The sequence below is a fragment of the Eptatretus burgeri genome, chromosome 1, assembly GCF_056783735.1.
Source record: "Eptatretus burgeri isolate ZD-2024b chromosome 1, Ebu_testis_v1, whole genome shotgun sequence".
NCBI classification, from domain to species: domain Eukaryota; kingdom Metazoa; phylum Chordata; class Myxini; order Myxiniformes; family Myxinidae; genus Eptatretus; species Eptatretus burgeri.
Genome location: NC_140961.1, coordinates 46,276,655 through 46,302,583, shown reverse-complemented (window position 1 = coordinate 46,302,583; position 25,929 = coordinate 46,276,655). Strand labels below are relative to the sequence as shown.

General features: G+C 44.0%; 1 protein-coding gene across 3 annotated transcripts in view; it reads right to left on the bottom strand.

Moving 5' to 3' along the window:
- UBE3D (ubiquitin protein ligase E3D) overlaps positions 1-25,929 on the bottom strand; it is a 151,394-nt gene that overhangs the window by 8,499 nt on the left and 116,966 nt on the right. For 2 of the 3 annotated variants that reach the window (XM_085882246.1, XM_085882236.1), the window contains 3 exons: positions 8,494-8,602; positions 8,118-8,233; positions 5,873-6,011 (listed from right to left, as the gene is read on the bottom strand). In XM_085882246.1, the coding sequence (XP_085738372.1) occupies positions 5,873-6,011; positions 8,118-8,233; positions 8,494-8,602 (364 nt within the window). Of the gene's footprint in view, positions 1-5,826; positions 6,012-8,117; positions 8,234-8,493; positions 8,603-25,929 lie in introns of all 3 variants that reach the window. The other variant, XM_085882256.1, reaches the window with a different exon arrangement.

Sequence of the window (25,929 nt, the reverse complement as noted above, 5' to 3'; positions counted from 1 at the left end):
GAAGTATGACTTCAGTGGAATCTAACAATATATAAATCAGTTTAGTAAAGCTTAAAGAAGTGAAGCAAAATCATTTCCAAAATTAGGCATGAAGCACAACTCTATCTTATTTAGGCTTTAACCAATTACACAGCCCTGTAGTAACTGCCAATGCTCATTGTTACATTTTATTATATCCTGGCAATTATAAAACTAATCACTGTTCACTTTGTACAATGGATCCAAGTACATTTGTCCGAACAATTTGATATGAAATTATGAAAAAAAAGTTGAATCAGATATTGTACCTACATTTACAAATGGATGTACACTTTCATACAATGTACACTAAGTATATAAACAATTAGTTATGCAAATGAATATTTATAATGGTGATTATTATGATCACATTATGTGTCTTAATTTGTAGTTGAGATTGGCGGCGGCCTTAAACTAAAATATCCTTTTAAAAAAATGTGAGCCAAATTAAAGTAACCACACACTTGTTCTGACCAAAAAACACAACAATTTGATCATTGTGGTGCCAACTTATGAATGTTTGGCATGGCTTCCACTTCAAAAGCACACCTGTTGCGTTTATTTTACATCTTTCATCAAACATGTTTTTTTTAAATAGTGAGCCTTTTTAAAAATAGAAGGGATTGAGAACAACTCTTGAATTTTCTACCACAGTTTGCCTATGTATGTGTCTTTTAGTGACAAAAATTTAAAAGAGCTGTGTAACTGTCAACATGGTGAACACTTGGGGTAAAACCGGGGTAAATTTCAGTGTCGTTGAGTCTGGAGCAAAGTTCAGACACCTATAGCACCCAAGATTTTGCTCCAAAAGGTTTTAGTTTTCCTGTGTAAATCATCCAGTCACGAGATGATGTAAATCAGGCAACAAAATTCTTCATGATTAATAAACTGACTGTTGGCAGCAATTTGAAAACTCAATTTTTTTTGACTGCATGTTACAAATCACTACTTTTGAGAGTACTTATGTTAAAAAGTATTTTAAGTAGAACATTTTTGATGTCAGATTCTGAAAGCCTCACTAATAGACACCATTTGTGTGAATTTTCAGAACTCTGTTTGTAAAACTCTGGAATTTAGAGCCCTCCAAAAATGCTTCAGATACAAATCTGCAACTCGCGACTGCCAGAATTGAAACACCCCTAGGGTGTTTGTAGGGTCATATCTCAGACACTACTTGGAATTTTGAGCTATAACTTGGTAAACCTTCCTCATATATGTTAAGGTAGCTTTGAGAATTTTTTCAGAAAAATCTGAGGGGGTTACCGCAACCCCCGGCTGAAATGACATGACATGAAATGACCCCGGAATGAGCCATGCACGGACAGACGACCAGAAAACATAATGCCTTCGGCGACTTTGGCGGTGCAGGCATGGAAAAAACAACACAGAAAAAACAAAACATGCAAGGCCAAAACTTGGGTAAAATCACAGTTTGAGACTGGTTATTGAAAGGGGGTGGGGTGGAAGAAGGAAAAGCTTTCTTAAAGATAGTCACCTATTAAAAAGGGGAACCCAGTTTGAGTACTTTCATTTCATCAGTGATTAGAAACACTTGCACCCAAAGCTCAATAAATGCCACACTGTACCATTGCTGACAACAGTGGTCCCAGTATTTGATAATGGTAATTACCTCCGCTACCAGAAGGTGTTCACCGAAGGCATACTATGTCAATTATTGTCACCGAAGGTGGACGGGGGTTATGTTTTCACTCGGCTGTCTATTTATCTGTCTGTTTGTCTGTGAGCAGGGCATCTCAAAAAGCTGTGGAGGGATTTGGATGAAACTTGGTGGACATGTTGCGTGTATGGCAAAGAAAAATTTATTCGATTTTGGTGAAGATCCAGATCCGGATCCAAATCAGAGAATTTTTTTTAAGTGATTCCTCACCATTGAGAGATGGGGCCAAAAACTATATATAATATATATATATATATATATATATATATATATATATATATATATATATATATATATATATAATATATATATATATATCACGATATCTCAAAACGTTTTGGACAAATTATGACAAAACGAAGTGGACAGGTTGATTAGTTCACAAGAAGAAGCCAATTCGATTTTGGTTAGGGTCCGGATCCAGAAACAGCCTGCAAGTGGGATACAAAATGTAAACTGTTCATCCTGATGGAGGTATGCATTCTACTGAGTGCCGTTCCAGTTATTATTGTCATTATAAAGATAGGTGCACACCATTTTAGGTGCTACAGCCAATGCATTCAAAGTACCATGACAGTTGTAATTTGACAATTACAGTAAAGTTTTTGTGAGGTGCAGATGCCTGATGTAATCCTGATTAGTCCAGACGTGTGAGGTTTTTACTGCTGCAAGGCTTTCCAAAAATGACCAATGGATCTTATTATCTGGTAATGCTGAAGATGGCGTTGAGGGAGAAGAAGAGAAAGGCAAAACCAAAAAAGTAATGTGCGGCAGCATGAGCAAAGTTGAAACTATAACGAGGTTATCAATCGAGTTGTACAATGGTGCCGAGAATGCCATCGACGTAGCTAGCTTGGCCTGTCAGGGGGTTGTGAGCAGTTCATGAGACAGAAAGGGTAGACAGGGAATGGAAGGTAAGGCGAAGCAGAAGTGGGGGGTAAGGGATGAGGGGGGTGAAAACAAGAAGGGCGCACTCCACAGTGTTCAAATATACAAACAAAAGAAACCTAAGATACTGCAAAAAAACAAACAAACCTCTTCACTCTGCCATCGTACAGGCCCCCTCCTCTATCTGCATCCCCTACCCGTGCTGTTCCCCTCCACACCTCCATTTCTCATTCTTCCAAATTCTTTCCTCCCGACACGTGACACATCGACTCACCAACCCCTCCCCCCTCCCATTCTCCCCCACAAATGCCTCATTACCGGTCTCTCTCCCACACAATTTTTACAGTTGTTAACATCGCGGTGTGCAGGCAAAAATATCACAGTGGAGTGCCACGCACACGGCCATCGGACTGGTTCAACTTAATGAGAGATGAAGCCACGCAGATAATGAACATCAACGTAATCACCCTGGTACAAAGGTACCAGGCCAGAACCTTACAGTGCTGCACTATTTTTTTGTTTGCCTCATACAACTATACCTACAAAGCAAAATACAATGACAAAAAATGTAGACGTTGAAAGACTTAGAGTGGATTTCCATCATTTACTTGTGTGCGTAAATTTAGCTTGGATTCATTACGGCTCAAATGGCATGAACAGCCAGGCTCGGCAACAGACGGGATAATTAAATACAGACAGATAGATTATTAAAGCCACGATAAACCATTCCTGAATGACTCGTGGAAATGTGATGAAACCAAAGTTTTGTCATTGTAATGCACTCCAATCGGAAAACTAGCAATCTCTCAGATGGTGAAATATACGCAAAATTCAAAAAGGACCAGGTAATAATAGTAACCAGAAGATGGGATTCCACTCCATTGAGGAAAAAAAAACACAAAAACTACTGAACCCTTGAAACATCCTACACTGGGCAGTGATAGCAGACAGCTCAGTGTACAATGCAGCAATGGGCTTATATAATTAGGATGGTTTGAACTGCTTTACAAGTTACTTCTTTTGTTAAGAATTGTCACTTGAAAGCAAAGGACTTCATCTAAAATAAAATAAAATTGCACTGGTTAAATGACAGTGGCACAAAGGACTCCAGTAGCTAATTAAAAGTTTCTGTTAACTCTTAATGGCTGTCACTATCAGTTCAAAAAGCAAGCACCTGAATGCTCCCATCAGAGAGCTTATGGAGTTGGGACAACTCCATCAGGGAGCTGATGGAGTTGGGACAACGAAGTAGTAACACTAAACCTCTATCTACGTCTAAGCTTCATATAACACTCAGCCCTGTAAGTAAGCCATGCAACAGAGATGCCTTTTGACGGAAAATAAAGGAAATGTCAAGCGAATTGCACTTTTGAGGAACAAAAAATAAATAATTTATTCTGCTGTAAAAAGGGAGTCGTGACAATTCCTGTGACCGTGACCTTTCCCAACCAATGATAACTGGTTGCTTTAACTCCAACTGAAAAGCAAAATTTATGCTGAGTCGCGAGTTCAGCACAACAGGGCAACTTTTTTGGAGGCCCGTCTCACATAGTCAGAAGAACAGATCAGGGACACTGCACTTGGTATTTAGTTTGTGAGCCCTCTATTTATTTCGAGCATGGCACCTTGTTTCATGGTCCCACACAGTTTATCAATGTATGACTGTCAAATGTTATTCCAAGTATCCTGGAGCACTTTACACAATTCATCCAGGGTGTTTGGTTGCTGTTTGACTTTATCAGTATCCATAGAACCCCGTATAATCTCAATGATGTTCTTATTAGGACTGGCATATTTGTGAGTGTTACATCAGCCTCTTGACATAGCATTGCAGATAATCTTTCACCACATTGGCTGTTTGCTTCGGGGCATTGTCATGTTGGAAGATGAATCCCCGCCCAATGAGAGGTGTTTCTAAAGGATCAGAACCTGCCTGTACCTGTCGGTCGTTAAGGGACCTTAGATTTTATGTAAACCTCTGACACTCCACACTTGTATTGATCCACCTCCATGCTTCACTGTAGCTGTTGTACACCTACTGTGATAGCACGATTGAAACACTATAGTCCCCAGTCCACTTTCAAACAAACTGCATTTAATTATTGCCAAACAGTTCAAACTTGGACTCTTCTATAAATAACCTTCTTCCAGGTATGTTCATCGCACCGTTTAATTTCTGTTACCCATTTCAGCCTTTTTGTTTGGTTGCCTCTCCTCAGTAACTTGGTTTGAGACCACTTTGTGCTGATGTGTATCTTACTGTCCTTAAAGAAATGTTTAGACCTGTACTTTCAGCTTGGTCATTCACAAGGTAATCTCTTCTGGATTGTCCTCTATCACGTGGAGAACATACCCAATTTCGCATATAATCTTCAGATCGTGCATATAACGCCAGCTGAAACGTGAAGTCGAGCTGCAGTGTTCCATACGGACTAGATTTCACGAGCTAGGACTTTGATTTTTATACGCTTGTCATGTCATCTTTTCTTCCCAGGGGCTACAGTATTCACCACACAGTCACCACACTACAATTTTAGCACCAGCTATACCTTTATAGTCTTGCAGATATGGCACTTTCTGATTGCTTGCATGACAACCAATTGGCATGCTACATCAACACATGACTGTACTATGGAGCATTTCATTGTTACACCTGAGATGCAATTCTATCGCGTGTTCGTTGCATTTTATACCCAGTTTTTTCTGTTTCATAATTATTTTCAATAGTCTACAAGTAAAAAAATATATATAAAAAAAAATAAAATGAAACTTCTAGCTTAGTTGCAGTCTGTGAATGAAACACAGAACCGGCCACAGAGCAGATGCATAGCAAGCACCCAGTGCTGGTCAAGGCAAGCACTATTGTCTGCAAGTGACATACCCATGCAGCAAGCAAGCAAGTTTTACTCTTTACATGAACAATACTAAACCACACCAATAAAATGTAAACGTTTAAAAACATAAAGGTGACAATTTCCCAACCTGAGCACATCGAAAACACATCACAGTTTCGGAACAATATACGACAAACACTCGTGCATTATAAAGCATACTGACTCACAAAAAACACTCAAGTCTACAAAACATACTGCATCATTACAAAACTCTAAGATTACACAACATACTGCTAAACATAACACTTACAGCTTACAGATACTATTGCATTCAGATGTTATAATGCACAAAATAATTGGGGTAAATTTGCATTTAATCATTGCACTTGTAAACATTTTAACACATGCCTCATCTCCATCATCAAATGAAGCATGAGACATTGGGCTCCATGACCTGGAAGTGGTTGAGTGTACGCAGCGAGGGTGGCATGGTGCTTGTGCTTTTCTGCAAGCTGTTGGCAAGCTCGTGACATGTCCGTACAGGTAACTCCAGAGTCTGAACCTTGATGTCATTCTCCCAAGAACAAGCCAGACTGAAAAATCAGGGGTCAGAGTCAGAAGTCAAGAGAACAACAACAATAACAACAACCAACAGCAGCAGCAGCAGAGACATTTTTACCCTCCCTAAATTGCATTTGGGTATTGCATTTGGGTCCCTTTGTTCATCTGTCTGTCTGTCTGTTTGTTTGTTTGTCCACGCAGAACTTTCATATTTTTCTCCGCAACCGTTCGGATTGAGACAAAATTTTCACCATTGGTGCGACTACTCATGTATAATGTTTTAATGATAATTATGAAGTCATAGGTCACGTGGCGTGGCATCCATCATGGAAAAACAGAAAAAAAATTTGGACCTCTATCTCTGAAATCACACCAAGAGAAATAAATTGAAACTTGGCACATGGCAAGTACTCCTCATGGGGAATGAGTGTGATTATTTTTTATTATGTCATAGGTTCCATCGTTATGACATCATAATTGCATATGTAGAATGCCACATCCGATCACTATAAAAAATTTTGAGGGTCATCTAGGGATAAAATGATCCACAGAAAAAAATGTCACTATATCATCGGTCACGTGATTCGGCAGCCATATTGTTTAAAAAATAAAAAAATTTAAAAAAAATTAAAAAAAAATCTTCTTCTCTCAAGTGGCTGAACAAATTGATGTGAAATTTTACATGTATGACCACCTGTCCATGAGGAACAAAAGGTTCCTTTTTTCATGAGAAAAAAGGACCACTGGACCTGTAGCTTATCTGGTCTCTGGCCTTGTGGTGTAACCCAAATTTGGAAGCATTCTGACTGGTGGGTCTGGAGAAGAAGGTTTTTGAAGGAATTTATATGATTTTCCCCAAAAAAATTCCATGAGTTTCCATGAGGAACAAAAGGAACAAAAAAAAGGGAGGAACAAAATATATCATATCATAGGTCACATGGTTGGCAGCCATATTGGATTTACCCTAAAACCTATAAAAATACACCACTCAAAAGAAGTCCTGGCAAGGGTCTGCAATCTCTGATTGCTCTTTTTCTTGTTCTGTTTGCATCAATGCAATTTAATAATCTGGGCCTGATGTCCCAAGTTCCTCGAAGTGTTCATTTTCATATCAGGAGTATCTCATGTGCTGAAACACATGCACATGTACAGAAGTTCACATTCTGCCTGTATGCAAAACTATAAAAAGTATGCAAAACAAACATGGAAGAACTATAGAAGAACACCAAAAGGAAGCTTCAGAAACCATTACGTGTTCCCCGAAGAACAAAACACCAGAATTATTGAAAAAAAAATAGGACCACTGGACCTGCAGCTTATATCTGGTCTCTGGCCTTGTGGTGTAACCCAAATTTGGTAGCATTCTGACTGGTGGGTCTGGAGAAGAAGGTTTTTGAAGGAATTTACGCGATTTTCCCAAAAATTTACGAAGGCCGCCATTTTGACACTTCTGGTCACGTGATTGGCATGACCTCTGCAATTTAACATCCCTACCCTGGCCTGATATTGTAACCAAAATTTGGTAGCATTCTGACTGGTGGGTTTTTTTTTTTAAAGAAATTTACGAACTTCTCCATTTTGACCTACATAAAGTCATGTGACTGGAACGAGCTTTGCAATCCCCATTACCAGTCAGGAGTGGAACCTTGCTGCCACATTTCAGCTGGATTGACCCAGCGGTTTGGCCGGCGAAGTCGACATAGGAGACAGATGGACGGATGGACAGACGGCGCACAATGACAATACATTATCTGGAATTCCAATTGTAGATAAGCTAATAAAGATCATACATTGCTAGTTCTCCATAAAAGATGGCAGTTTACATTCACCTACTGACTGGGATTTTAAAATAAAGCATCACACAAGATGAAAAAAAACAAAGACCATTTTCCCATTTATATGTGCAAAATAAAATAAAGATTGTTAATAAACTATTAATGAGGCATGTGGAATTTGTTTTAAACTTTCCCACATTATTGTTAAATCCATCAAACCTGCCCTCAATCACGTACAAATGAAATGTGACTCTCACTTTGCAGCTGACCATGTGATTACTCATCAACAATGGTCTGGTGATTGACCAAATTTAGACAATCAGAATATGCAGAACACAACTGAAATACTCCATGCAGACGCACCTTCTGCTGTCACTGTATAGTACTTTGGTCACGGCATGACCGGTGATGGTGGGCCTAATCCCAGTATCCGCTGGGAACCTTGAGATTAACACAGTGTCTGAGTTCAACGTCCAGAGCTGCAGGAGAACATAAAATAAATAAATATAAACAGGTCAAGAGATCAATGTCAAATGGATAAAAACAGAATCCAGCACCGAGTCTCGTTGCATGTTTTATTCCTCTCTTCGAGACAGTTTTCTTAGGTGATGGAAACACAGCTAAACGTAAACAAGCGAATGTGTGAGGATGAACAAAGACAATCTCTCCTCCAAGCATGACCAGCAATGGTACCAAAAGATTTAATACTTGGATACTCACACTTTTCACAAGGACTCACCAACAAAGTCGTGTGGCCACTTGGCGTGTTGACTCTGAAGCGAAAGGTTGAGAGACTGTGAGAAAGGTCCATCAGACGATGAGCTATGAATCTCTCCACTGAACCACACCTGGTTCAAAAACACGGAATGGACAATACGAGGGATGAGATTATGAAAAAAAACATAGCATCAATGCCTCTGCGCTCACCTGGTAGAATCAGGGAACCACTGGTAGATATGGATGACCCACAAAATATGTAAATTAGCCAATGGTTTGAACAAACTTGTGAAAGCACTGTGCAATGATTCCTAACAGGTTACATCAAAATCAGGTGACTACTTTTTGAGAAGGCAAAGGGTAGCGATCCTGGAATCATAATGACCTTTAAATAGATGTTCTTAATTAATATGCATTTTTTTATGGGAATTGCAAGGCATCAGGAAGCATCTTGGGTCCTCAGAACTTCCCCCAAAGTTTAGTGAAAATAGGACTATTAGTCTGAGCATCATGGGTGATGAAAGTTGTGATCAAGTTTCATGTGTATATATGTATATATGTATATGTATGTATGTATATGTATATATGTATATATGTATATATGTATATATGTATATATGTATATATGTATATATGTATATGTGTATGTGTATGTGTATGTGTATGTGTATGTGTATGTGTATGTGTATGTGTATGTGTATGTGTATGTGTATGTGTATGTGTATGTGTATGTGTATGTGTATGTGTATTTGTATGTGTATATATATATATATATATATATATATATATATATATATATATATATATATATATATATATATATATATATATATATATATATTGTTGCGGTTTTCGCGCCCGCCGGCGTGCGAACGGCCACGTAACTCGAATCGCGGCACGTCGCCCACCGGACGGACAATCCAGTCGTGACCCTCTCGGACTAACGCCGGGAACCAGTCACGGGTGGACCTTTCGGTCTCACCGCGATCGAGCCAATCAGCCCCCGCGTGGGATAGGGTTGCTCGCCAAATTCGAACTACCTAAGTACCCACGCGGAGGGTAGACCGGGCGATCACACCTCGCCGCAGGTCGACTTCGGACACGGGCCACTTAGCGACCCGTTCCGTACTATCAGAATAACCGAGCGGTGTTATCGTCGACCTCGACGGTTCGATTAATTATCGGGCGTATTCAGCCCACTACCAACCCTTTACGTGAAGCAAGATGGGGATTCAATGGAGGAAAAGACGAAGCGAAGCGGGAGAACAGTTCAACAATAAAGCACATTTATTCGCGACGAACGGAAAGCACACAAATACAATTCCACCAAATGCACACAAAAAAAAGAAAACACAATTCCATTTACACAAAAAGCAAACATAAAAGTGAAAACACAGTGCAGAGCTAATACCGACTACCGAGCACACGGCAACACTTATACAATTCTACTTCACAGACGGCGCCGACAACACATACCCAAAACCAAGGAAAAGAAATCCCCCAAGAATGGGGCAGGCCTGAGGCCGAGACCGGGTCGGGCCTACCCGTCTGGTGATGAGACGCGGAGCGGCGATGGCCCCGCAACCCGCGGGCCTCGTGGACAGTGCCTGGCTGGGGGTGGGAACGGGGCCCCCTTGGTCGCACTATCTCAGCGCGGGGGGAAACAGGAGGGGGTTGCTGATGCTCGGGGTATAGAGGATCTTTATTATCCCTGGTGTGCGTCTCCACCTCGGCCAGGTCGCGCTGCCGGCCTCCCTCGGGCGTGCAGCTCCTGGCACCGACGCGAGCACCCCCTCGTCCGACTCTCTTCAGCTTCTCCAGCCACTGCAGGCTCCGGGCTCCAGTCTTCCACACTCGTCCCCTCCGTTCCGACTCCTTCTCGTTCTCGACTCCTTCTCGTTCTCGTTTGCGACTCTCCTCTGACTGACGAACACCGTCCTTTTATCCCCCCGTAACTTCGCCTTTGACCCCCTCCCTTTGACCTTTCACCTCGCTCCCCATTGGCCCGAGAAAAAGTGGGCGTGAAGGCTTTTTGATCCACAAATTTGCATATATCGATCGCCCTGGGGCGGGGCCAATTCGCCCCTCGCTCACCGATTGGACGGCAAAAAGTGGGCGTGTGTCGTGTGTGTATCCGTGTGTGAAGCACAAAATCCGTGATTTTGTACACGCTGTGTATGTGTGTCTCTGCATGTGTGTGTACCCACAGCGGGGCAAGAACGGTGGCGATGCTACGGTTGTGAGTGTGTGCGTGAAGGTCGTGGCGGTTGTGGTGAAGCGGTGGTTGTGGTCGGTGGTTGATGTTGTGGTTGTGATCATGGCGGTTGGTCCAAAATAAAGATAGTAAAAGAAAAACGGCTATCCTGAAGAGTCGCAGCTCGCATAAATGACATGTATTCCCACTAGACAACGGGTTTGGGCCTAACTACACATGCACTTACCGAGATACCTCACCTAAGGGACCTGAATGGTGGTTTGCGAATCTGGTAACCACAACAATATATATATATATATATATATATATATATATATATATATATATATATATATATATATATATATATATATATATATATATATATATATATATATATATATATATATATATATATATATATATATATATATATATATATATATATATATATATATATATATATATATATATATATATATATGAGCCTGGTGTTGGCGCAGTGGTTAGGGCAACGGCTTGGGATCCAAAAGGTCCTGAGTTCAAGCCCCGTTGGACCACTGAATTAATACACCAGGGGGTTGACTCAGCCTGTCATCCTTCCGAGGTCGGCCAAATGAGTACCAGTATACTGGGCCGGTGTATACCCAGGTTAAAAAATAGGTGTACCATATCCCTGTGTCGTAAGAGGCGACCAGGGTTGCGTCAGGAAGAGCATCCGGCGTAAAACATGTGCCAAATCTCTATGCGGATCATACGGATGATCCCGCTGTGGCGACCCCGAACGGGAGCAGCCGAAAGAAGAAGAAGAAGAAGAAGATGTATATATATATATATATATATATATATATATATATATATATATACAGTAAGTCCTCGCTTTTCGCAAGGGTTGTGTTCCTGGAAAACCTTATGATAAGTGAAACTGTGTTAAACAAAACATATTTTCCCATAGAAACCAATGTGTGAAAGGGGGGATGTGTTTTTGGCTCGAAATTTTTTGGACATAAAAACAAATAAACAAAACACACTCCTCGAGTAGTGGCGACTTACCCCGAGGCTGGAGGAACGGAGTTGATTGCGGTGGACAAGTCACACTTGCGGAGTGGCAGAATCGTCCCCCTCTTCACTTGACACTGTGCTGTCACTTTCTTCACCAGTGGGAATGGTCTCTTGGCAGCTGGTTGAAGGAGCATCCTGGATGGTGGATGGAGTTGGTGCTGCATCTTTTGGCTTGAAAAATGCATGGAGAGTGGGCTGGATGGCTTTCTTTTTCTTTGCTGCATAAAGTTCCTTGTAGCAACAAAGGGCATCATTAACAACACGGCTAAAATCAGTGCACCTTTTAAGATTTGGATCTTGCTCGATAACAAATTCTATGGCATTTTCAAACGAGCTGAGGATTTGGCTGAGGTTTTTCATGGTGAGATGCTTGGATGAAGGTGTCACAGCATCTTCTTCTTCCTCAAGAGCCCACTGCTGTTCCAACTCCATAAGATCTTCATTGCTTAAGGGTTCTGCATGAGACTCCAGTAAGTCATCCACGTCCTCTTCGTCAACCTCTTCAAAACCAGCCTCCTGCGCCAGGTCTACAATTTGACTTGTAATCAACGGAACATCAGCAAACCCCGTGAAATTGTGGACACACTCGGGCCACACTTTCTTCCACACAGCGTTCATTGTGGAGGCACTCACCTCCGCCCATGAATCCTTAATGGTTTCCAAAGCCATTTTTATGTTGTATGTTCGCCAAAACTCCTTGATTGATAGCTTGTCATCAGTTTTTTTGATAAGCTGCAGCATGGTATGCTTAACATAATAGGCTTTAAAAGCAGCAATAACTCCCTGATCCATAGGCTGTAAAAGTGAGGTAGTATTTGGTGGTAAAAATACTACCTGCACGTTTTCACACCAGTCTTCCATTTGCTGAGGATGGGCAGGAGCATTGTCTACAAGCAGCAAAGATTTGTTGTCAATGTTGTTCTCCTTGGAGTACTTCTCGACATGATTGGAGAAGTAATTGATCACGTAATCGTGGGTCAATGCCCCAGTCATCCAAGCCTTTGTATTTGACCGCCATATTACGGGAAGTTGTGGCTTGAGGCAACCCTTTAGCGCTCGTGGGTTTTCAGAAACGTAAACAAGAAGTGGCTTGAGTTTTACATCCCCTTCTGCATTTCCACCGAGTAATAAGGTCAGCCTGTCCTTTGCTGCTTTAAACCCTGGAGCAGTCTTTTCTTCTCGTGCGATGTATGTACGGGAGGGCATTCTTTTCCAAAACAATCCGGTTTCGTCAATATTGTAGACTTGCTTCGGTGAGTAACCCCCCTCCTCAATCATCTTCTTCAACTTTGCTGGAAACTCTGATGCAGCAGCATGGTCCGCACTTGCTGCCTCACCGCTACACTTCAGGTTGTGGAGGTTGGCGCGATGACAAAACCTCATGAACCAGCCTCGGCTAGCTGTGAAGGTCTCTGCACCTTCACCCTTTCCTTCAGATTCCTGTTTCTTCTTTAAATCGTTCCACAAACTACGCGCTTTTTCTTGTATCACAGCAAGAGATAAAGGCATGTGACGTTTAGTTTGATCTTCTATCCACACACATAATAAACGCTCCATGTTGTGCATGGCACCATCTCTCATTCTCGTTAGTGTCGTTGCACTCGAACTGGTCGCAATCTGTGATATTTTCTTTATCTTTGCCGAACTTTGAACGATCGAATGTACAGTCGATGCAGCGATTGCTGCGCGCGGCCGATTTCCGTTGTCCCTTCACCTCGTTCATGTCTTTTAATTATATCCAATTTCACCTTCAATGTGACAGCCTTTCGTTGTCTCTTGAAACGAGGTGTGCTCGGCAAAAGACTTGCGGGTCGCTTGGGATTCATACTGGAAGGTACGCAGGCGAGCGTGAAGAGAATACGTACAGTACAGCATACAGTACATGCACAGTAAAGTGAAAGTGTGTTTATGCGCATCCTGTGTGATTTTTGATTTTTGCAGGCAGTTTGAAACTTTTATTTGCTATTTTCCTTGCAATGACATTACGATAAGCATAAAATGTTTGCGATAATTGAAAAATTAGTCATTAAAACTAAATTACAAATAATCGAAACTACGATATGCGAACTTCCGGTTAGCGAGGACTTACTGTATATATATATATATATATATATATATATATATATATATATATATATATATATATATATATATATATATATATATATATATATTTTTTTTTTTTTTTACGGCCAGGGGTACCGAGTGTATTATGAGGGGGTTTAATCCCCGTTTGTCCTCGGAAGAGCCGGTCCTGGAGCCACCGCTCACAATTAACTTTGTGGTACGGTGGGTTGCTTTAGAACCACGTACACCACCAAGTTAACCACGAGTTCCAGTGTCCACCATCTAATGATGCCGTTTAACTAGAGGTCACGTGGTTACCTCAACAGGGAGCGCACCCTCGGCAAAGCACCAATCTTATCTTGATAAGATCTTAATTGGGGTGGCCGAGCGTTTAACCGCTGGTGCGTGCCGACTATTATTGGTCAAGTCGTGTGGTAATTACCTCCCAGTCTATCTAGGTTCGGACAGTGCTGGATCAATGGAAGGAAAGGACAAGCACAGACAGGTTGGAACGTCAACAAATAATTAATTAATAAGAAAATAAATAAATAAAAAGACCTTTTTATTTACATGAGGGAAAATAAATAAATTCCAAATCAATGAAAATGATCGCAAGCAAATAAGTAATTAATCGAGCAAAATCAATCAAAATGATAGAAAAAGAGACAGAGAGCAGATGCTTACCAGGGATTGACTTACTTGACAATTAAACACAGACAAGGGAACCTCGCAGATCATTCAGGGGGGGGGGGGGGAGAAGAATCGTCTCGCTCACCAAAGAGAAGTCATCTGTCAAACAAACCGTCCTGAAATGTTTGAGCGCACCTTGTCCGTTACCACCACCCAGCCATGCCGTACACCCACTCGCAAACAGGCCTGAACGCCAGTCGACGTTACCCCCAAGAAACAGGTATGCCAAGGGCGACCGTCTGACTGGAACCGACGAAGCAGCCGACTGACTGGCACGGACGAAGCAATCGTCTGACTGGAATGATGAAGCAGCTGTCTGACTGGCACTGATGAACTGACGCCAACTGACTGACAAACTGACTCGTCGACTGACATAGAGCTGCGGAACAGGGTGTCGAATGTCGATGGAAAAAGGCGGGTCCTGGCGTCTGTGAAAGAAATGGCTATCTCGCGTTCATGAATGTGTCTGTCGTAAAGAGAAAAAGAGGAGCTTCCCAAAAAAGAGGGGATCTATTCTTTACCCTTCTCAACGCATCACATTTAGAATCCCACCAGACGTGGGGATGGGTCTATCCTGGACATGCATTTAGGGAAATAACTATCGGAGGACCTGGATGTTGGTATGCATTCGTCGGATGGGATTCTGAAATCCGTAAATATATACATATATATATATATATATACATATATATATATATATATATATATATATATATATATATATACATATATATATATATATATATATATATATATATATATATATATATATATATATATATATATATATATACATATATATATATACATATATATATATATATATATATATATATACATATATATATATATATATATATATATATATATATATATATATATATATATATATATATATATATATATATATATATATATATATATATATATATATATATATATATATATATATATATATATATATATATATATATATATATATATGTATATACTGAAACGTAAAAGAAACTTACCACCTTTTAAACCTTCAAATATCAACAATAACACTGCGTGTAGTAAATGTGTGAACTTATTTGTGGACAATAGTGTCCTCACTGTCAGACAAAATGGTCACGGATGGTCACTTGAACCTTCAATGGTCACTTCATAGCACAGCTGTTGAGCAGCCGTTTTGACTGTCAGTGATTAGCCAAGGGGTACGGAATGATTTTAATGAGCTGCACGTGATGTCTTAATATTTGGCTTTAATAAGGCCAGTGCAAAATGGGCATTTCAATCAACATGCCACGATTGTCATGGGATCAACAGCAGTGTGCCTTGGGCATACTGCAAGGCAGATTGAGCTACCGTGAGGTGGCACGTCGCCTTGGCTGTTCACACCAGACGATATCGGCCCTGGTGGACAGAGACACCCTCCACAATTCTGCAGATGACAGACCTGGATCAGGGAGGCCAAGAATCACCACTGCAAGGCAGGACAGGCAGATGGTCCTAAGTCAGATGGCTTCAGACATTGAGGACGGAGTGGGACAGAATCCAGCAGCAATCCATCCAAAGACTGGTAGGCAGTATGCGCCGACGATGCACTGCCTGTATCCAAAACAATGGTGGCCACACACGCTATTGAAAGGGGACTGACATTGCACCCTGTGCTGTTCTGTACTGTAGAATAAACTTATGAGATGGTGTATCTTGGTCAAAAACTTGACATGTCATCAATAAAATGCCAATGTTTCAATAAGCAATTGTTGGTTTGTTTTATTTTGAACTGTTACAATTTTATTACATTTCAAACAAGTGGCTTCTTTTGCGTTTCAGTATATATATATATATATATATATATATATATATATATATATATATATATATATATATATATATATATATATATATATATATATATATATATATATTGTTGTGGTTGACGAAATTCACAAATCACCATTCAGGTCCCTTAGGTGAGATATCTCGGTAAGTATATGTGTAGTTAGGCCCAAACCCGTTGTCTAGAGGGAATAAATGTCATTCATGCGGGCTGCGACTCTTCAGGATAGCCGTTTTTCTTTTACTATCTTTATTTTGGACCAGCCGCCATTATTACCACCACCAACCACGTCTCAACAGCCATCACACAACAACCACCAACCACAACGCCGCTTCACAACAACAACCACCAACCACAACGCCGCTTCACCACAACAGCCACGACCTTTACCGTCACAACTCGCCACCATCGCATCCCCCACCATTCTCGCGCCACTTGTGGGCACCGATGCTGGACTCGTGTAGGGCGCGCACCGAGCAGCGTGTTCAAAAACATCACGGACTTTCCACAGAAAACGGATCAAAAACGACTCACGCCCACTTTTGTCCCGTCCAATCGGTGAGTGAGGGGCGATTTGGCCCCGCCTCGAGGGCGTTGGAGGGCGGTCGCTATATGCAAATTCATGGATCAAAAAGCATTCACGCCCACTTTTCCTCGGTCCAATGGGGAGCGAGTTAGAGAGGTGAAGGGTCGGAGGCAGAGGGTCAAGGGTGAAAGAGCGAAGCCACGGGGCTTATATAACGGCTGCGTTCGTCAGTCAAGTTCAGTTGAGTTGGAAGTTGAGTTCAGTGCGGAGTTTAAGAGAGTCGTCGGTGGAGCTGGAAAGAAGTGGTACTAGTCAGAGTGAAGAGGACGGAGCTGTGGAGAGGTGACGGCGGCGAAGGCGGACGAGGGGGTGCTCGCGTCGGTGCCGGGAGCTGCACAGGGAGAGGCCAGCAACGCGACCGAGGTGGAGGAGGAGACGCTCGCCGCGGGACCCGAGACAGGGTGATATCCTCCTTCCCCCGAGCATCAGCAACCCCCTCCTGTTTCCCCCCGCGCTGAGATAGTGCGACAAAGGGGGCCCCCTTCCCACCCCCTACCAGACACTGTCCACGAGGCCCGCGGAGTTGAGGCACCACCGCCGCTCCGCGTCTCATCATCAGACGGGTAGGCCCGACACGGTCTCGGCCCCAGGCCCGCCTACCCCCCTCATCCTGGAGGGTGGTTCTCTTTTCTTTTGCTTTGGGAATATGTGTTGTCGGCGCCGTCTGTGAAGTAAAATTGTATAAGTGTTGCCGTGTGCTCGGTAGCCGGATAGTTCTGCATTGTGTTTCCTCTTTTATATTTGTTTTTTGTGTAATATTGCATTGTCTTCTTCTTTTACATGTGCTTTTGGTGGAATTGTATATGTGTGCTTTCCGTTCATCGTGAAATAAATGTAAATTATGTTGAACTGTTTTCCCGCTTCGCTTCGTCTTTTCTTTCATTGAATCTCCATCTCGCTTCACGTAAAGGGTTGGTCGTGGGCTAAAACGCCCGATAATTAATCGAACTGTCGAGGCCGACGAATAACACCGCTCGGTTATCCCGATAGTACGGAACGGGTCGCTTAAAGTGGCCCGTGTCCGAAGTCGACCTGCGGCGAGGTGCGATCGCCCGGTCTACCCTCCGTGTGGGTACTTAGGTAGGTCGAATTTGGCGAGCAACCCTATCCCACGCGGGGGCCGATTGGCACGATCGTGGTGAGACCGAAAGGTCCACCCGTGACTGGTTCCCGGCGTTAGTCCGAGAGGGTCACGACTGGATTGTCCGTCCGGTGGGCGACGTGCCGCGATTCGAGTTACGTGGCCGTCCGCACGCCGGCGGGCGCGAATCCGCAACAATATATATATACATATATATATATATATATATATATATATATATATATATATATATACATATATATATATATATATATATATATATTGTTGGGGGCTGGGGATCGGGTGAGAAGACCACTTGGGGGGGGGGGGGAACTATCTCGGCTCCCACCAGACTCCTCGGAATTGCAAGCCGTCGCACACGGATGATTCCGTGACGCGGTGGGTCGCTCACCAACCGTGGTCGCCAATAACTCACCCGCGTAACCTAGGGTTTTCCCGTTTATGGGTTAACCGGGTTGCCTAATTAATCAGGTGATTTAATTACCAGGAAACACGACCTACTGCCTTGTCTGAACCGGATCACCCTACTGTATCGGATGCAGCCGAGCGACACTGCCAAGGAACGTACCGGCTAAAAGGAACGGATCGTTCGGGAATAAAGTCCTGGCTACGCTAGGAATCAGACCATGCTGGATCAATGAAAGAAAAGGCGAAAACGAGCTGGGAACATTTCTAATAAGCAATGTATTTACAAGTGGGTGAGGAAAGTTATGTGGTGCAGGGAATAGTTTTATTGGGGTGAGTTATGTCGGGAAAGAAAGAAATGTGAGAAGTGCGGCAATATACGAGCAACTTATGAAAGCAGACAGAGCAGACTTAACGTGAAATAATAATAATCTTCTGCAATCTTAACTAACGGGGACAGGCGCCAGGCCAACGCACGCACGCACACACACAAAACCCGATGAAGAGAAGTTATTGAAGCAAGAAGGGAGAGGAGTTGAGGCTACGGTCTCTCGGTACCTTGTACAATTGATTGCCAGAACGCTCCACCAATACGTTTGGGGGGCTGCTCGGTGATACGATACCTCCCTGACAGCTGACGCGTAGTCTCTCGCTTTGTGGAGCTTCATGAAGCTTGCGTCGAGACGCGACCGTCGGCGTGAAGGAGGGACTTGAGCTGGGAGGGTGGAGTCCAGGCGATGACAACAGGAGGTGGGAGTCTAAGGTGATGACCAGATCCAGCGCATGTGGGAGCAGAAGAACAGAGAGAGAGAGAACGACCCCATGATCCGCCTTTTATAAACCACGCGGTGCGGGGCGGGGGGGGGGGCCACCCAGAAGCGACGCGTCGTCACCCGAATCGGTGTTCTAATTGGCCCCGGCCCTGCATGCGACCCAGCCTCAATGGCAAGAAGTGGCAACATTCCCCCAAGGTGGCCCCAAACCGTGCAAATGTCTCGCTCCGACCTCACGACATGATATGAATCGCCCACACCGAACTCCGTATCATGAATTGCTTTGCAAGAACCCCCGGGCCATGCCCTGACGACCGGCCGAGGGCGGCGTCGGTCCCGCATGCCTACCCGGGCGCCTCCGGTTAGCGCTGATCAATGCCTGCTCTGTGATGCGTTACGCGGCCTGAGCGATCCGGACTGCCCAGCACGCTTCTGCCTGATCGCGGCTTCCTGGCTGGAGAGGCAAGGAAACATCCGCCATCTGTGGGGAACACCTGCGGCCACCAGCGAGGACCAACGGTAAAGTGTTAGGATAAATCCATGCATGTTTTGCGCAATACGCGCGGATCCGCCATGGCCCACGTGGTCAGCGCTCGCGTTCGCCTGATTCAGCAATTGTGTACGTGGGGCCAACACCGATCTTTGCCAGGATTTGGGGGGAACGATCAGATATAATAATTAGATGGAGGTTCGGAATGAAAAAGGATATAGATATGTGTCAGATACAGAAATGGAGGGAAAATAGGATGCCGATATAATGAGTCCAGAAATGGGTTGAAAAGTATGTGCCGCCCCTATCGTGCACAATGTGGCGTGGTTGTCGTTTTACTATTATCAGTCTCTGACGATGTCACTATTGGCACCAAGCTACTAGCCATGGTCTTGCCGATATTGGGTCATTTGCTTCTGTGTTGTGCAAAACCAAATCCATGCAGCCACTTTAAGAAATATTTGTTTGTATGCCTTTTCAATGCAACCGGCAATCTCATCCCAAATCATTGGAAACGTCAGACGATCATCTCGAGCTTGCGGCAGAGGTTCGTTCGGGGATATCGCTGTTTCCTCGTAGCTGCGCTGTCGATGCGGCTTTCTATTCCCCTCCCCCAGCCGCGGTACGTGCTGCACGTGTCGGACGCAAATTCGGATTTACCTCAGGGATAAGCAGAAAAGAAGAGTAGAAATGAAGTTTTGTGGTGGAAGCAAACCTAGCTTTGACATCCCCGCAACACACGTCCCATTTGACCCACTTGACAAAAGGGAAGGGACTATCTAAACGTATATTAATGGAAAAACTGTCTTGGAACCACCATATATTGGATGCCATTGTTTTGGAGGCATGTGGTTCCCAGAACCGCACACTATGTATATGTATATACGTGTTGCACGTGTTGAGAAGCGCGGGAGGTGGTTCCTCAGAGAAGCGACGCATCGACGGGAAGGATCAGCGCCTCGTCTCACCAGCACGTGTTGAGAAGCGCGGGAGGATTCGCGGGAGATCGGGAAGGATCGCGGCTCAGCGATTGGATCCAGCTCGCTCTCGCTGGAGCCCAGATCCGAACAACTTGAAGACCCACGACGTGGAGAGGTGCGAGATAGGTTCTGAGTTTCAGCTCACCTGTCCTCCGAGCTGGAGCTCGTTATGAAAGGCTTCTGCCACCATTTCTTGGGCGTGTGTGTGTGCGTACATGTGTCTGTGGGCCCGTCTAATAAGTAGGAACTGCTGATAAGTGCAAGTGACTGTACATAATAAGTAGACGGTTGTAGTTCTTTTGTCGTGCTTTTGCTGCTCGTATAATTGCATACGTATTTTGCCTTGTATAATTGCATACGTGCTTTATTATCATAAATGTCCTTGTGTGAATGCAAATCTGTTCTTTGCGTCCATTCCCTCATTGAACTGCCCCATCTTGCACATGGAATATAGTTGGTTTTTAAATAACCGATAAATAGAATCGGGTCCGGCGAGGTCTGGTGATAACACGCGCTCGGTTATCCCAGAAAGGAACGGACCGCTTAAGTGGTTCGTGTCCAAGCAGGCCTTCGCCGAGGTACGGTCCCTCGGTTGGTTACCCGCGCGGGTAACCCCTTGTTTAGTGGGCACCCCGGGCACCAGACGAGTCGGCCAGAGTAGGCCAAAGGCCCAAGAGGGGCCGGGATAGTGCAGTGGGCACGGGCGACCCGTCGGAAATGGGACACGTAGCGCCAGAATGCCACGGGGGAAGTGTAGTGGGTACGGGCGACTCTCGGAAAGGGACCCGGGGCATCAACACGCCACGTGGGCATCGGAGGGGGGCAATGCCAGAGAGGGCAACCCCCCGCATTGTCGGGAGCAGCTAGGCTCGGAGGCAGCCTGCGGGCCGAGGAGTGCTATGGTTAGAGTTCGGCAGAGGGGGAGTTCCTGCCAGTTGAGCCACGCTGCCCAGACAGGAAATTGTGCGAGGGCACGTATGAAAATTTGAGGGCATGGCCCAAATTTATAATGGACACCAACACAGGCGACGGGAATCATGGTTTTTAGAACCGATAGTTTTAAAGTGTGAGGTGTTTTTGGAAAGCCCCAGGGTAGTTTCAGGTTAATGAATGTTAGGGTAGATAGGAGATGCACCCCTTCGCTCGTTGTAGGCCGCTGGACTCACCTTGGTAGATCGCTGAACTCTGAGGAGGCCATGCTGAGGCTTTGTTGGGCCTCGAGACAGGACGCTAGTCTCTCCCTATTCCCCTCCAGAGAGGGAACGTAGGGGTTGGGAGTAGGCTAGGCTGACAGGATAGGTTAGCCCGGACAAAGACGATAAAGGGGGTTTGGGAGACAATTATAAAAGGGAAATTAAAATAATAAAAATAAAGAGGGGCTCAATTTTGTTGTGTTGTGTGGCAAATAAGAGAGTGGGCATGGACAGCGACAGGCAAAGGCGAGAGAGTGGGGGGAGACAGTAGGCTAGGTCCAAGCCCGCCTTCAGAGCGGCCGGCACCACCGCACTCCCTCCAGACCTGATGGAAACACACCAGAGGCCGGCCAGCTTCATTGCCGGCCTGTTGTGCTGCAGCCGCCTGTTCTGCATGGACTTACCTTGCCATGCCAAGTTGCCTGTGTCTGCCATGACCCCATGCCTGCTTGCCCTTGTTTGCGTTTGCCCCTGTGTCCATCCATCACCATGTGTGCCAGGACCATCCAGTTTTGCAAGGACTGCCCTGCAGACAGCCCGTGCATCCATCATGCTCATTTGTGTTTTGCTACCATCTCCATCCATTCCCCTGCATCAATGAATTTTGAAATGACTTTTCCCTTTCACAGATCACAGGGCCTGGGCCATGGTTAAGTAATGGATAAGTTGAGTGAAAATTGTACATACGTGGAACCTCACCTGCATGTTTGTTTTAGCACCGGCAATTTTAGTTAAGTTGTCCGAATGTGTCTGAGAGTTTGTTTAGTTAGTTTACGCAGCGCATGAGGTTATTTATTTTTGGGACACGTATAAAGAAATGTCGCACTCAGGGATCTGAAGGTAGAACGTACTAGGGGAAAACTTACACATGCTGGTCACACGAAAATTTGACGACTCAGGACGAGGCTGTAAAAGGGGAGGGGGTAGTGTTACGAATTTGGGAATTTGATTGCACACAACATACAGGTTCCTTTAGTCAGCTATGTCGATCAGTGCTTGTTCCCGAGATAGCTCACCTTCCATTGTTTAAATGTTCTGAAATCGATTAGATGCGCTGCAGATCGATTTAATAGTTAGAGAACGAACAATGGAGACATCCCTCCCCCTCATCTGCGAAGAGGAAGAACCACCCTGCCCTCCCGTGACTCATGATGTCAAGAACTCCCTCCCACCCGTGGCTGAGCGGGGGGTGGAGCACGAGCGCATGAGTCATGAATCACGCCGGGAGTGGGGGAAGGGCGGGAGAAGGATAAGGACGAGATCCTTTCTTTGTTCCGAGTAGTCAGCTTTTTGCTTCGGCAGAGAGTAGTCGTTGGGCAGTGTTGGAGAGGGCAGAGTTGTAAGGGCAGAGTTGGAGAAGGGAATTGAGAGAGTAGCCGTTCAGGAGACCTTCGGGTCCTGCTTGGCTTGCGTTGAGGTTGAGGCCTCCGGAAGCTTTTTGTTTCGGCTGGCTCAGTGAGCTTCAGCTGAGGCCTGGCTCGGGAGGAGGCTTTTTGGAGGGTCTTTGCTTTGATGGTTCCGTGAGCTTCGGCTTCTGCTTGGCTCGGGAGAGCTTTTTGCTTCAAGCTGCCCAGTTTGGAAGGAAGTTAAGCCGGTCGCTCGGCTCGAGCTGCGAGTGGTGGCTTCTTCTTCTTCTTGGTTCGTGGAGCTCTTCGTTCTCCATTTTGGTTCCCGGCTTGGTGCGACTCATCGACCTCTTCATGGAGGTGGTTCCTCGGGGAAGTGACGTCTCACCAGCACGTGTTGAGAAGCGCGGGAGGATTCGTGGGAACTCGGGAAGGATCGCGGCTCGGCGATTGGATCCAGCTCGCTCTCGCTGGAGCCCGGGTCCCAACAACTTGAAGACCACACGAGGTGGAGAGGTTCGAGATATGTTCTGAGTTTCAGCTCACCTGCCCTCTGAGCTGGAGCTCGTTATTAAAGGCCTCTGCGACCATTTCTTGGGCATGTGTGTGCGTACGTGTGTCTGTGGGCCCGTCTAATAAGTAGGAACTGCTGTTAAGTGCAAGTGACTGTACATAATAAGTAGACGGTTGTAGTTCTTTTGTCGTGCATTTGTTGCTTTATAATTGCATACGTGTTTTGCCTTGTTCAATTGAATACGTGCTTTATTATAATAAATGTCCTTGTGTGAATGTAAATCTGTTCGTTGCGTCCTTTCCCTCATTGAACTGCCCCATCTTGCACTCGGAATATAGTTGGTTTTTAAATAACCGATAAATTGAATCGGGTCCGGCGAGGTCTGGCGATAACACGCGCTCGGTTATCCCAGAACGGAACGGACCGCTTAAGCGGTTCGTGTCCAAGCAGGCCTTCGCCGTGGTATGGTCCCTCGGTAGGTTACCCACGTGGGTACTTTGGTATATCGATATTCGGCGATTGACCCTATTTCGTGCGGGTAGAATACAGACTGGGCCGTGGTGGGATTAAAAACACACCCGTGACTGGTTTCTGGCGTTGTTCCAGAAAGTCACGACTGGATTGTCCGTTTGGTGGGCGAAGTGACTGCTATTGGTTAGACGCTGTCGTTCGCACGCCGACGGGCGGGAAAACTATAACAATATATACACAGGGTGAGTCAGAAGTAGCGCCCGATTTCTGTCAGTTGATTGATTGTTTGCCATTTGTATTACAGTGTACAAGAAGGTAGAAATAAATGAATGACATGTTTATCTCACCATTTATTCAAGAAAAAATTATTACGGAACTGTACCAAGCTGTTTTACTTGCAATTTTCAAAGTGCCCTCCCTCGTGATCGAAGCACAATTGCAGACGAGCAGGCACAGAGCGGCACACACTCTGCAGAGTTCGATATCAATTTCCTCAAACTTTGCAGTGATTTGAGCCTTCAATTCCTGAATGGTACGAGGCTTTTCACGATAAACAAGGTCTTTCATGAGCCCCCAAATAAATAAATCTGGAGGTGTAAGGTCTGGGGAGCATGCCGGCCACTCGATCAGACCGCGGTGGCCGATCCACCTTCTGGGAAAGTGTTCATCAAGCCTCTGACGAACATAACATCCATAATGAGGTGGAGCTCCATCATGCTGGAAATAACTTTCCTTATCTTGTACCCTGGGCCAAAAGAAGGTTTGCAGCATATCCAGGTAAATTTCTGCAGTGACAGATCCCTCAAAGAAAAAGGGTCCAATTATCTCTAATGGAGATATGGCTGCCCAAACTGTCACTCCCGGTCAATTTGCCTCCTTCTCAACTGTCACTCGGGTTATTCGCAGCCCAGTAGACACAATTGTGTCTGTTAATTGTGTCATTAAGCTAAAAACATGCCTCATCTGACCACCAGATGTTGTCAAGCATTGTGTCCTCTTCGTGAAATTTAGCTAATAACTCTTCGTAAGATTGGAGACAGCGGTCGTCATCTCCATCATGAAGGGCATGCAGTAAGCGTGGAATGTAAGGTTTCGATTTTTTCTGGCGAAGGATACGGATAACACTTGGTTGGCTCACTTCCAACTCTGCAGATAAATGGCGAGTTGACTTTTGCGGACTTTGTTCCAGTCTTCTGATGGCTTCTTCAGCCTTAGCTACATTCGTTGCTGTTTTCGGACGACCGGACTTCTTTGCAGTGGCTACCGACCCTGTTGCTTCAAATTTCTCGACAATCACGGCCTCAATGCGTTGATTCATTGAAAGGTAATTCATGGTTCAATTTGGTGCAAATTCAGTAACTTTCCAAACTCGCAGCAATAACCTGCAAACCAAAATCAAATAAATTATGAAAATTAATAATCTGCAAGACAATTATGAACAACATGACTTCCCAGAAAGAATCTGACAGCCGAAAAAACAGAAATCGGGCGCTACTTTTGACTCACCCTGTATGTATATAGAATATATATATATATATATATATAGAATATATATATATATATAGAATATATATATATAGAATATATATAATATAATATATATATATATATAGAATATATATAATATAATATATATATATATATAGAATATATATAATATAATATATATATATATATAGAATATATATATATAGATATATATATATATATATATATATATATATATATATATATATATATATATATATATATATATATAG